The following is a 12,592-nucleotide window of genomic DNA, read 5'->3' on the forward strand; positions in this document are numbered from 1 at the left end:
TTCTCAGTGCCTGCTTCTTCCCAGTAAGTGCCACACCCTGAGGGTGGGTGGGAGAGTGAGGCACCAGTGCCTGCTTTGGCTGGGACTGGACGCTGCTGGGGACAGCACAGGCCACATCTTCCCCATCTCAAGACTGGCTTTTTGGCTGGGCACGGTGGCTCATGCCTGTTATCTTTGGGAGACTGGGGTGGGAGAATTGCTTCAGCCCAGGAGTTCCAGACCAGCCTGGGCAAAATAGCAAGAACTCGTCTTTATGAAAAAGAAAGAACAAAAATTAGCCAGGCCATGGTGGCACACACTTACAGCCCCGGATACTTAGGAGGCCGAGGTGGGACGATCCCTTGAGCCCATGAGTCGGAGGCTGCAGTGAGCTATCAGTGGCACCACTGCACTCCAGCCTGGGTGGCAGAGCAAGACTCCAACTCAACAACAAAAACAAGGGCAGCCTTTTCCCAGCTGACGGCACCCTGGCTAGTTAGGGTTTCCCCGAATCTGCACTCCTGTTTGATGGCGGGTCTCAAATGCTGGGAGGCAGCAGAGTCACTGGTCAGCGGCAAGACCTGGAGTCTCCATTTGGAACCAGCAGCCGGGAGCCTCTGCTGGGGGTAATGGAGGAGCCGCACGTGGAGGCTGGTGGCTCTGGTGGTTTGAGCCGTCCCTCAGCAGCGCAGCACACCCGCTCCTGGGGAGCCACTGGGCTCATGAGTGTTTGGAAAGTGCTGTCAGTGCTGGCTGTAAGGAAACAGGCTTGACTTTAATTCAGCCTTTCCCAAATTTCACTATAACACTTTCTTGAAAATTAGAATAACCGGCCGGGCGCGGTGGTTCACGCCTGTAATCCCAGCACTTTGGGAGGCCGAGGCGGGCGGATCACGAGGTCAGGAGATCGAGACCATCCCGGCGAACATGGTGAAACCCCGTCTCTACTAAAAATACAAAAAAATTAGCCGGGCATGGTGGTGGGCGCCTGTAGTCCCAGCTTCTAGGGAGGCTGAGACAGGAGAATGGCGTAAACCCGGGAGGTGGTGTTGCTTGTAGTGAGCGGAGATCACGCCACTGCACTCCCGCCTAGGCGACAGAGCGAGACTGTCTCAAAAAAAAAAAAAAAGGAAAAAAAAAAGAAAATTAGAATAACCACTAACATCACAAAACGAGTGTTCTCAGGAGTGGACATGTTGATCTAGTTCTCTTTTTTTTTTTGAGACGGAGTCTCGCTCTGTTGCCCAGGTTGGAGTGCAATGGTGCGATCTCAACTCACCGCAACCTCCGTCTCCCCAGTTCAAGCGATTCTCCTGCCTCAGCCTCTCGAGTAGCTGGGATTACAGGCGCACACCACCACGCCCGATTAATTTTGTATTTTTAGTAGAGATGGGGTTTATCCATGTTGGTAAGGATGGTCTCGTACTCCTGACCTCAGGTGATCCACCCGCCTCGGCCTCCCAAAGTGCTGGGATTATAGGCGTGAGCCATCGCACCCAGCCTTTTTTTAAACATTTGAGTGAACTAAAGCCTAGGAGATGTGTGTTCCAGGCACCCAAGCTGTTAATGAGGAGATTGAATGTGGCCTGGACCTGCCCTTTCCTCTCCTCCTTTCATCCCCCTCCCCCCTGCCCACATGCTGAACTGCTCTGAGCCTGCAGCTCTCCTGGGCTCCCCCTACCTCCTGAACACAGCGGCAATCTTCAGGGATGGAAAGCGACCAGGATTCGCCTGTTTGGCTGGGAAAATCGGCAGAGAGGGTGGCTCACGCTTCTAAGGTGTCTGCACAAGCCCAGTTTGTCTTGGGGTGGCAGAGTAAGGTCTTTTCCTGGCCCACGGTCCCTCCCGAGTCAGCAGTCCCCCAGAGAGACGAAGAGCAGCTGGGCACGGCTGGAGCTGGTCGGTGGCAGAGAATCTTGTCCTGCCTTTTCTTCTCAAGCTCAAAATAGGCACATGCAGCTATTAACTGATATGCTAGAAGGGGCATCCCTTACCAGGAGGAAAATGGATTTATTGCTTTATAAAAAAGAAGTCTGATAAAACTGAAGAGAAAATAACTAAAAATCCAAACATCAACTCACCCCTCTAAGCACGCCCAGGAGGTCTCAAGACACACTTCTGGGGGCAGTCAAGGTGGGTGGGTTGGTGGGCCAGGCGGACAGGCCTCCCCCCTGCATCAGCTCCAGGGCCCCGCGCAGCCTGCCGGCAGGGGGTGCTGTGGGCCTGTGGCCTTGGACAAGCTCCTGGCCCTGCACCAGGATGGCTCCTGGGCGCTGGCCCAGCCTGCAGGCCTGGCGGCTCCCGCCTGGTCAGTGGGGATGAGGGCTAACTCCTAGAGCCCACCCCGACCCCATACACCCCTTGGACCCACCCACATCCCCACCCTGACCTGCACCTCCGTGTCTGCTGGCCACAGCCTTGCGTCCACCCCCACAAAAGCAGCTGTGTGTATGTAGGGGGTGCCCTGGCGGCGGTCCTCAAATTCCCTTCAGGTGGCAGACAGGAACGAGGGTGGCAGTGGAAACATGTCCCCAGCGTAGGCCCTGGGGGAGGAAGCAAGGGGCCACTGGCGACCCTTGTCCACCCAGCCCACTAAACGCTCCCTGGGGTGTAAGCTAGGTGGGGCTTCTCCACCGGCCTCCAAGGGGTGGACAGGCCCTGGACAGGCGACGGGGGGCTGGAATTACAAAGGAGTTAGCACCAACAACAGGAAGCGGGTCCTTCCTTCCTCAGGCAGCCTCACACTGGCCGGGGAGGGGGTGAGGGGCCAGGCGCGGGCGAGACAGTGCAAGCCTTTGTCCTCAGGCAGGTGTGGCTGTGGCATGCAGCCGAGGGGCAGGTGGCAGGCAGTGGATGGCAGCCCCCTCTGCTTTGGCAAGAGGCAGAATCCAGACACTGGCGGGAGAGCGCCTGCCTGCCGGGTGTCCCTGGCTCCTCCTGCAGGCACCACAGAGACCCCAGGCCCCGGGTCCCTGGAGGGGGCGGCAGAGCAAAGTCAGGGCAGCCCCTGCGTTCGGCATCAGAAAACTCGCATGTCCTGGACCCTCTCCCGTCCTTCCACCACAGAGCTCCAAGGCAGGGCCCCGGGAGGGAGCGTGAACTCCAGCACGGAGATGGCGAGGGTCCTGGGGGTGCGTGGGGTACTCTGGAGGGGCAGGACAGGGGTCAGTCACTGAAGCACAGGCAGGAGACCGCAGTTCCGAGGCGGCAGCCGCTACACGAAGGCCTCCTGGTTGGACGAGCCGTTGATCTTGAGGAAGAGTTTGTCGTCCTCCTGCCTCTGCTGCAGCTGCCGCTCCAGCTGCCGCCGGTAGCAGATCAGGTAGAGCGGGAGGCAGAAGCCCAGCAGGCTGAGGACGAGCAGCCCCACGTTCACCTGGGGAGGCAGGGAGGCCGGCATCACAGGGCTGAGGCTGCAGACCCACCCTCCTCTGGGTCTGGGAAAGGGGAGGTCACGGGGTGGAGCGGGAACGAAACAGGAAGGCCCACGAGATCCCAGGGCCCGTCATTCTGTATTCCAGCGTCCCAGTGCCCAGCTCTTCACAGGCCACATGGCCGTCCTCGGGGCCTGGGCCCCCAGGGAACACGGGCTGATCTGAACCTTTGGGCTTGGAACAAGTTCCTGGTACCTGGTGAGGAATCCTGGCCCTCGTAGGGGTGGGGCAGGAACAGGAACTCTGTTTTTTTGGTTGGGTTTTTTGTTGTTGTTGTTGTTTTGAGACAAAGTCTCGCTCTGTCATCATCCTGGCTGGAGTGCAGTGGCGCAATCTCGGCTCACTGCAATCTCCGCCTCCTGGGTTCAAGTGATTCTCCTGTCTTAGCCTCTCGAGTAGATGGGATTACAGGCACCTGCCACCACACCTGGCTAATTTTTGTATTTTTAGTAGAGACCTGGTTTCACCATGTTGGCCGGGCTGGTCTTGAACTCCTGACCTCAAGTGATCCTCCCGCCTCGGCCTCTCAAAGTGCTGGGATTACAGGTGTGAGCCACCGTGCCCGGCCCAGGAACTCTGTTCTGTTTACCCTCAAATCAGGTCCAGAGAGGACACATTCCTTCTCCTGCCTGGCTGCCATTCACAAAGGGACTCTTAACTGATCCTAACCAACGCTCCCAAATCACCTGTCCTCAGGGCCCTGAAGCCCCCCCCCAAGTGGTACCTTGCAGCTCACAGTTAGCAGAAGGGGGCAGGTACCCATGACCCATCATCCCCTGACCCCTCTTACCCACAGAGGGTCTCCCTGGAGGGGACCCATCATGGCCAGAAACAGCGGCTGCTGCAGGAGGGCGAAGAGCGCGCTGATCAGAGACTGCAGTCCCGTGAGGCTGCCGAACTGGGTGGAGGGGTACCTGCCGGGCAAGCAACAGCTCACAGCCATCCTCCCTCCTGGGCTCTGCTTGGCCCCAGGTGTCTGGTGACCCCGGGCTGCACCGTTGGTGCCAGAGAAGGGTGGGGTGCCAGCCCTTGGATTCCTTCCTGCTGGGCAGTTCTTTTTTTTCTTTTTTTTGAGATGGAGTCTTGCATTGACGCTGAGGCTGGAGGGCAGTGGTGTGATCTCGGCTCACTGCAAGCTCCACCTCCCTGGTTCAAACAATTCTCCTGCCTCAGCCTCCCTAGTAGCTAGGATGACAGGCGCCTGCCACCACACCCAGCTAATTTTTTGTATTTTTAGTAGAGACAGGGTTTCACTATGTTGGCCAGGCTAGTCTCGAACTCCTGACCTCATGATCTGCCTGCCTTGGCCTCTCAAAGTGCTGGGATTACAGGCATGAGCCACCGCACCCGGCCCTGCTGGGCAGTTCTGCAGTGTTTCTCTTTGGGACCAGCCCCAGGCCCCAGACTCTGGGGAGGGCCCATCCCACTGAGCTGTGCCTGGGGCCTCTGGGTGTCTGGCTGAGCTGAGTGGAAAGCGTGGTGCCAGCAGGGACCTGCGGTTTGGGAAACAGGCCCAGAGAGCAGCGTGGAGGCTGGGCTTGGCTCCTCAGTGCCCTCGTCCAGAGGAGCATTGAGTAATCACGGAAACTCAGCACCACAGATCCTGCCCCCTCCCTCAGACCCTGCCAGGGCAGCCACAGCTTCCTCCAGGCCTGGGGAGGGGCAGGTGGAGGGCAAGCGGAGCTGGGATGGCCCCAGGGGCTGTTACGGGAATCGGGAGAGAGTTCCGGGCTAAATCTTAGCACACATCAGGCTCTGCTGGTGCAGAGGTGGGAAAGGAATCCCAGCAAGGAATGAGCTGGACCCACATCAGAGACTGTGGATGGTGGTGTTTGAGTTTCAGTTTTGGGGTCTAGGCCTGAGCCAGAGAAGGAGGAACCACTGTGGTTCCTTATGTTTCTGGGGCTTCTTGGAAAAAGATACAGGTTTCATTTTAACCAGGGCTGGAGAAAGCTATGGCCGGAACTGGGCGCACTGAGGCTCTGGATGGAGCCCATCTGGTGCATTCTGGACTCAATGACCCCTGTTGCTGCCCGTGATGAGGGCCATTTGAACTTCAGCATTTAGTTTCAGGCAGCTAGAACCTACCCGTCCATCCCAGTGAGCAGCCAGGGCCAGCCCCAGGACTCAACTGTAGTGGCCCCTGAGGCCATAATGAGCTGCACAGGTGCCTGACCCTGGCTGGGGGAACTGACTTTGTGTTGAATGCCAAGGCTTGTGGGCACCCAACTGTCTGCCCACTGACCCGCCTCCCACGAAGTATGGCCTTTCCCCGACACACCCAGCAGAAACCCTGGTTACCTGTCCCCTGATGCAGGAAGATGAGCCCTTCTGGGACAGGCTGACCCTGCCTCAGAGTCTCAGTCCCACCAGCAACCTCCCCCGGCCATTCCCACACCCTCGCCCACCAGGCCACCTGCAGCTTCCAGGACTTACACGGCGGCGTACAGGCCCCCGACAGCGGAGTGGATGAAGCCTCGCACGATTGTGTGCAGGATGAAGGAGAGGATCTGGGGGAGGGAAAGGAGACTGTGAGCAGAAGGCCTTAAGGGACGCTCACCTCAGCCCCCACCCTCCAATTCCTGGAGGCCCTCACCCCAGGGGCAGTGTCAGCTTGGAGCTGGATCAACCCACCCTCCAGAGCCAATCGTGAATTTTCAGAAATTTTGCAAAAGCCAGTCGTTAACACAGTCATTTTTTGTTTGTTTTGTTTTGTTTTGAGAAGAAGTCTTGCTCTGTCACCCAGGCTGAAGTGCAGTGATGTGATCTTGGCTCATTGCAAGCTCTGCCTCCTGGGTTCAAGCGATTCTCCTGCCTCAGCCTCCCGAGTAGCTGGGATTACAGGCACCTGCCACCACGTCCGGCTAATTTTTGTATTTTTTAAGTAGAGACGGGGTTTCACCATGTTGGCCCAGCTGGTCTCAAACTCATGACCTTGTCATCTGCCTGCCTCAGCCTCCCAAAGTGCTGGGACACCGTGCCTGGCCTAACACAGTCATTATTAAAAATTAAATTATAGGCCCGGCAACGTGACTCATGCCTGTAATCCCAGCACTTTGGAAGGCCGAGGAGGTGGATCACCTGAGGTCAGGAGTTCGAAACCAGCCTGGCCAACATGGCGAAACACTGTCTCTACTAAAAATACAAAAAATTAGCTGGGCGTGGTGGCAGGCACCTGTAATCTCAGCTACTTAGGAAGCTGAGGCAGGAGAATTGCTTGAACCAAGATGTGGAGGTTGCAGTGAGCTGAGATCACGGCATTGCACTCCAGCCTGGGTGACAGAGCGAGACTCTGTCTCAAAAAACAGATAATAATAAAAAATAATAAAAATTACATTATAAGCCAAGAGCAGTGGCTCACACTTGTAATCCCAGCACTTTAGGAGGCCGAGATGGGTGGATCATTTAAGGTCAGGAGTTCAAGATCAGCCTGGCCGACACGGTGAAACCCCATCTCTACTAAAAATACAAAAATTAGCCAGGTGTGGTGGCAGACACCTGTATTCCCAGCTACTCGGGAGGCTGAGGCAAGAGAATCGCTTGAACCCAGGAGGTGGAAGTTGTGGTGAGCTGAGATCACGCTACTGCACTCCAGCCTGGGCGACAGAGATAGACTCTGTCTCAAAACAAACAAACAAACCAAAAAAAAAAATTAAATTACATAAATTTATGACTAAATAAATAAATTATATTAAAATAAAGGTAATGAATATCCAAAACTCTGAAAACTCATCACTTCTTGGCCTGGTGCGATGGCTCACGCCTGTAATCCCCACACTTTGGGAGACCTGGGAGGATCGTTTGAGCCCAGGAGTTCCAGACCATTTGGTTTTGTTTTGAGATAGAGTCTTGCTCTATAACTCAGGCTGGAGTGCAGTGGCGTGATCTCGGCTCATTGCAACCTCCATCTCCCGGGTTCAAACGATTCTCCTGCCTCAGCCTCCCGAGTAGTTGGGATTACAGGCGCGTGCCACCACACCCTGCTCATTTTTTTGTTTTTTTTGAGACAAGGTCTCACTCCAGTTACCCACACTGGAGTCTGGAGTGCACGGGTGCAATCTCAGTTCACTGCAGCCTCAACTTCCCGGGGTGCAGTGAGCGAGCCGAGATTCTCCCACCTCAGCCTCCTGAGTAGCTGGGACTACAGGTGCACGTCCCAACACCTGGCTAATTTTTATTTTTAGTAGAGACAGGGTGTCGCCATATTGCCCAGGCTGGTCCCTAGTAAAGTTCCGTCGCTGTCTGTGGGAGGGTCCCTGCCCAGGAAGGCTGCTGCTGGCAGGCTTCGCAAGCTCTGAGAGGCACTTTTTAATGATCCCTGGCCGGCACAAGAGCCGTCCTCTTGGCCACCAGGTCCTTGTGGTTGCCTTGTCTTCTGTACACAGCCCTGCCATCCCGCTCAGCAGCCAGGACCTGTTCCCAGGAATGTGGGTGGTGGAGGGGCAGGGACTGCTCTCTGCAGTGTTGAAAGAGGGCTGTGCCCAGTGTGGGGGCGCGCGCACACACACACACACACACACACACACACACACGCTGTGCAGGCCTCTCCACCTCAAACGCCTTGTTGCCTTTTTACAACTTTTCTTTCAGCGAGAACTACGTAAAACAAAAAGGTGACTGTCCCCACTGAGCACCGCCCCTTGATTGGACAAGGTGGTTAGGGCAAAGGTCTGCCAGTCTTGCAGAGAAAGCAGCCCAGGAGGCCAGGGAGGGGCCGGAGGGATGCAGCACCCCCCGGGGCCGGCACGAATGTTGCACGGCCCACTGCGCTCTGCACACCCAGTGTCAGCACGTACACACAACCGTTCCCACGGTGGGGCACACCTGGGTGTTCAGCGTGCCTCGAGGCCACCTGTAAAAAGGGAGGGACTCTCACTTCCCTCCTGGACTTGACCCGAGATACCATCTGCACTCGGGCTACCCCTCTCTGGAAGCAAGAGCATCCCTGGCGTCCCTCCACCATTTGTATATTTAGGGATTTGGCCAAAACCTACTGCTGGACCACTTTCACAGACAAGTGGGTGGAGCCAGGCAGGTGACAAGGTCCACCTTCCTCAAAATCTCTGCCAAAAATCAGGTTTCAGAAGCCTCAAAAGTTTAGCAAAGAAATTCAGATTCTTTTTTTTTTTTTTGAGACAAGAGTCTCACTCTGTCGCCCAGGCTGGAGTGCCGTGGCGCAATCTCGACTCACTGCAAGCTCCACTTCCCGGATTCAAGCAATTCTTCTGCCTCAGCCTCCTGAGTAGCTGGTATTACAGGCATGTGCTACCACGCCCGGCTAATTTTTGTAATTTTAGTAGAGATGGGGTTTCACTGTGTTGGCCAGGATGGTCTCGAACTCCTGACCTCGTGATCTGCCCACTTCAGCCTCCCAAAGTGTTTTTTTTTTTTTTTTTGAGACGGAGTCTCGCTCTGTCGCCCGGGCTGGAGTGCAGTGGCTGGATCTCAGTTCACTGCAAGCTCCGCCTCCCGGGTTTACGCCATTCTCCTGCCTCAGCCTCCCAAGTAGCTGGGACTACAGGCGCCCGCCACCTCGCCCGGCTAGTTTTTTGTATTTTTTAGTAGAGACGGGGTTTCACCGTGTTAGCCAGGATGGTCTTGATCTCCTGACCTCGTGATCCACCCGTCTCGGCCTCCCAAAGTGCTGGGATTACAGGCTTGAGCCACCGCNGAGACGGGGTTTCACCGTGTTAGCCAGGACGGTCTCGATCTCCTGACCTCGTGATCCGCCCGTCTCGGCCTCCCAAAGTGCTGGGATTACAGGCTTGAGCCACCACGTCCGGCCTTTTTTTTTTTTTTTTGAGACAGAGTCTTGCTCTGTCATCCAGGCTGGAGGGCAATGGCGCGATCTCAGCTCACTGCAACCTCTGCCTCCCGGGTTCAAGTGATTCTTCTGCCTCAGCCTCCCAAGTTGCTGGGAGTACAGGAGTGCGCCACCATGCCCGGCTAATTTTTGTATTTTTTGTAGAGACAGGGTTTCACCAAGTTGCCCAGGCTGGTCTCAAACTCCTGAGCTCAGGCAATCCACCTGCCTCCGCCTACCAAAGTGCCGGGATTACAGGCATGAGCCACCGCACCCTGCCTGGAATGAAGCTTTTGAATCCAGATACGAAGCCACCACCAAGGTCTTCCTCCACTCTGTTCAGTGTAGAAACCCCATGAGACTCTGGTGACAGGGGAACAGATGTTCCCACCAACACCACAGATTGGCCAGACCTCTTTGGATGTCAGATTCCAGCTGTTTGAGCTGATACAAAACAAGTAACCATACAGTGACCCCACACACTTCCAGGAAATGGTATGATGGTGGTGTCCATGGTTAAGAAAGATGTCCCCTGGGTCGGGCGCGGTGGCTCACGCCTGTAATCCCAGCACTTTGGGAGGCCGAGACGGGCGGATCACGAGGTCAGGAGATCGAGACCATCCTGGCTAACACGGTGAAACCCCGTCTCTACTAAAAAATACAAAAAACTAGCCGGGCGAGGTGGTGGGCGCCTGTAGTCCCAGCTACTCGGGAGGCTGAGGCAGGAGAATGGCGTAAACCCGGGAGGCGGAGCTTGCAGTGAGCTGAGATCCGGCCACTGCACTCCAGCCTGGGCGACAGAGTAAGACTCCGTCTCAAAAAAAAAAAAAAAAGATGTCCCCAAAACCAAGATTGACATGCCTTCTTGGGGAGGAGTCCCCTTTGCAGAAGACAATCCAGGTGTCCAGCTCACCCCAGCGGCAAGCACAGAGTCTGGCAGGGAACAGGCCCTCCGCAGAGGACAAAGGACCGCTGGGCTGCTCGGTTGAATGAAATGAATGAACGTCACTATCTGAGCTGGGTGGTGTCTCATGCCTGTAATCCCAGAACTTTGGGAGACCGAGGCGGGTGGATCGCCTGAGGTCAGGAGTTCAAGACTAGCCAGGCCAACATGGCAACACCCCGTCTCCACTGAAAATACAAAAATTAGCTGGACGTAGTGGTGCACACCTGTAATCCCAGCTACTCGGGAGGCTGAGGCAGGAGAATCGCTTGAAGCCAGGAGGCGGAGGTTACAGTGAGCTGAGATCGCACCACTGCACTCCACCCTGAGTGACAGAGTTTGACCTTGTCTCAAAAAAAAAAAAAGAAAGTCACCACCCGCTTTGTTGATGGCTTCCATGAAACATTACACACTTTAGAGCCTTTACATGTCCCTTCTTACTGCCTCACGTCCCACCAGCCTCTCTCACTCCCTACCGGCCTCTCGCACGCCCCACCAGCCTCTCTCACCCCCACACCCACCTGGAGAGGCAGGTTGGGAATGAGGCAGGTCACCCCAAAGCCCACAAGCAGCAGGTTGGTGAAGGCGAAGGCCCGCATGGCATTGGTGATCTTCTGGATCTGCCGGTCCCGCTTCTTCTTTTTCTTCTCGCCTCTGTGGAGACAGAACGTGCAGGGGTGGGAGGCCTCCCTGGAGGAACCCGGGTGCTTCTGAGAAGTCAGGTCTCAAGAGACAGCACGTGAACTGGCTCAAGACTCAGAAGCCACCAGGCACATTTTAGGGACTGTGTTGGGGCTGGACCAGCACCATGGATACACCCCCAGCCCTTCTCGATGGAGCGCTGAGTGTGAATCTCAGAGGGGGGTCTCGGGTGCGAGAAGATGGCCATCCATACGCTGCAATGCTCTGTGAAGGCTAAGATGACGCAGAGAGAAGTAGCAGCGTGTGCCTCAGCTGGCACATGGCAAAGCCCCACTTCACCATTGGCTTCAAGTTCTCCCAAATCTTGCAAGACGCTGATAATAAGCCAGATATAAGCCAAATAGGGGAGTAAATGGATTTCCCTTTGTGGGGACAGGAGAGGGTAGAGGGGAAGCGAGCAGGCAGCAGATGGAACCAGAGTGGACACAAATAACCTCTTGGCTGCAGGACCTGACCTAGATAGCAGAGCACTCTCCGTTTTTGTTGTTGTTGTTGTTTTGTTTTGTTTTGTCCTTTGTTTTTTTTTTTTTGAGATGGAGTCTCGCTCCATCACCCAGGCTGGAGTACAGTGGCGTGATCTCAGCTTACTGGAACCTCTGCCTCCCGGGTTCAAGCAATTCTCCTGCCTCAGCCTCCCGAGTAGCTGGGATTACAGGCGCCCACCACCACGCCCAGCTAATTTTTGCATTTTTAGTAGAGATGGGGTTTCACCATGTTGGCCAGGATGGTCTCGATCTCCTGACCTTGTGATCTGCCCGCCTCGGCCTCCCAAAGTGCTGGGATTACAGGCATGAGCCACTGCACCCAGCCAAGCACCCTCTGTAATTATCTCTTGTGAATGAGTGATTGCCGATCCCAGCCTCACACCCACGCAGACACCCCGGATGATCCAAGAACAGACCCCAGGTGCTCACAGATGCGCAGGGAGTCCCAGGCCCACCACGTCCTAACTGTGCGGCCCCAGGCAAACTACTGCAACTTCCAGTCTCAGCTCCTTCATCTGTGAAATGGGTATAACACTGGTCCCCCACTTCGCCGTGCTGTTGGGAGGCTTCACTGAGATACTGTGCATGGAGTGCTCAGCAGAGGGTCTCATGCAATAAACCGTAGCTGATTACATTAAGGTGAGCCATAGAAAACAGCATTTGGGCCGGGCGCGGTGGCTCAAGCCTGTAATCCCAGCACTTTGGGAGGCCGAGACGGGCGGATCACGAGGTCAGGAGATCGAGACCATCCTGGCGAACACGGTGAAACCCCGTCTCTACTGAAAAATACAAAAAACTAGCCGGGCTAGGTGGCGGGCGCCTGTGGTCCCAGCTACTCGGGAGGCTGAGGCAGGAGAATGGCATAAGCCCGGGAGGCGGAGCTTGCAGTGAGCCGAGATCGCGCCACTGCACTCCAGCCTGGGCGACAGAGCGAGACTCCGTCTCAAAAAAACAAAAAAAACAAAAAAAACAAAAAAAACAGCATTTGGCCGGGCACGGTGGCTCACACCAGAATCCCAGCACTTTGGGAGGCTGAGGCGGGCAGATCACAAGGTCAGGAGATCGAGACCATCCTGGCTAACACGGTGAAACCCCGTCTCTACTGAAAAATACAAAAAACTAGCCAGGCGAGGTGGCGGGCGCCTGTAGTCCCAGCTACTCAGGAGGCTGAGGCAGGAGAATGGCGTAAACCCGGGAGGCGGAGCTTGCAGTGAGCTGAGATCCGGCCACTGCACTCCAGCCTGGG

At 55.9% G+C, this 12,592-nt stretch overlaps 1 protein-coding gene across 3 annotated transcripts in view; it reads right to left on the reverse strand.

Moving 5' to 3' along the window:
* Positions 1–1,951: 1,951 nt before the first annotated feature.
* The window catches only part of SLC43A2 (solute carrier family 43 member 2), a 57,912-nt gene continuing 47,271 nt past the window's right edge, over positions 1,952–12,592 (reverse strand). For 2 of the 3 annotated variants that reach the window (XM_025363335.1, XM_025363336.1), the window contains 4 exons: positions 10,681–10,813; positions 5,850–5,923; positions 4,204–4,327; positions 1,970–3,355 (listed from right to left, as the gene is read on the reverse strand). In XM_025363335.1, coding sequence (XP_025219120.1) covers positions 3,194–3,355; positions 4,204–4,327; positions 5,850–5,923; positions 10,681–10,813 — 493 coding nt within the window. In that variant the 3' untranslated portion in view covers positions 1,970–3,193. Of the gene's footprint in view, positions 3,356–4,203; positions 4,328–5,849; positions 5,924–10,680; positions 10,814–12,592 lie in introns of all 3 variants that reach the window. The other variant, XM_025363334.1, reaches the window with a different exon arrangement.

Source organism: Theropithecus gelada, chromosome 16, assembly GCF_003255815.1.
Source record: "Theropithecus gelada isolate Dixy chromosome 16, Tgel_1.0, whole genome shotgun sequence".
In the NCBI taxonomy this organism is placed as follows: domain Eukaryota; kingdom Metazoa; phylum Chordata; class Mammalia; order Primates; family Cercopithecidae; genus Theropithecus; species Theropithecus gelada.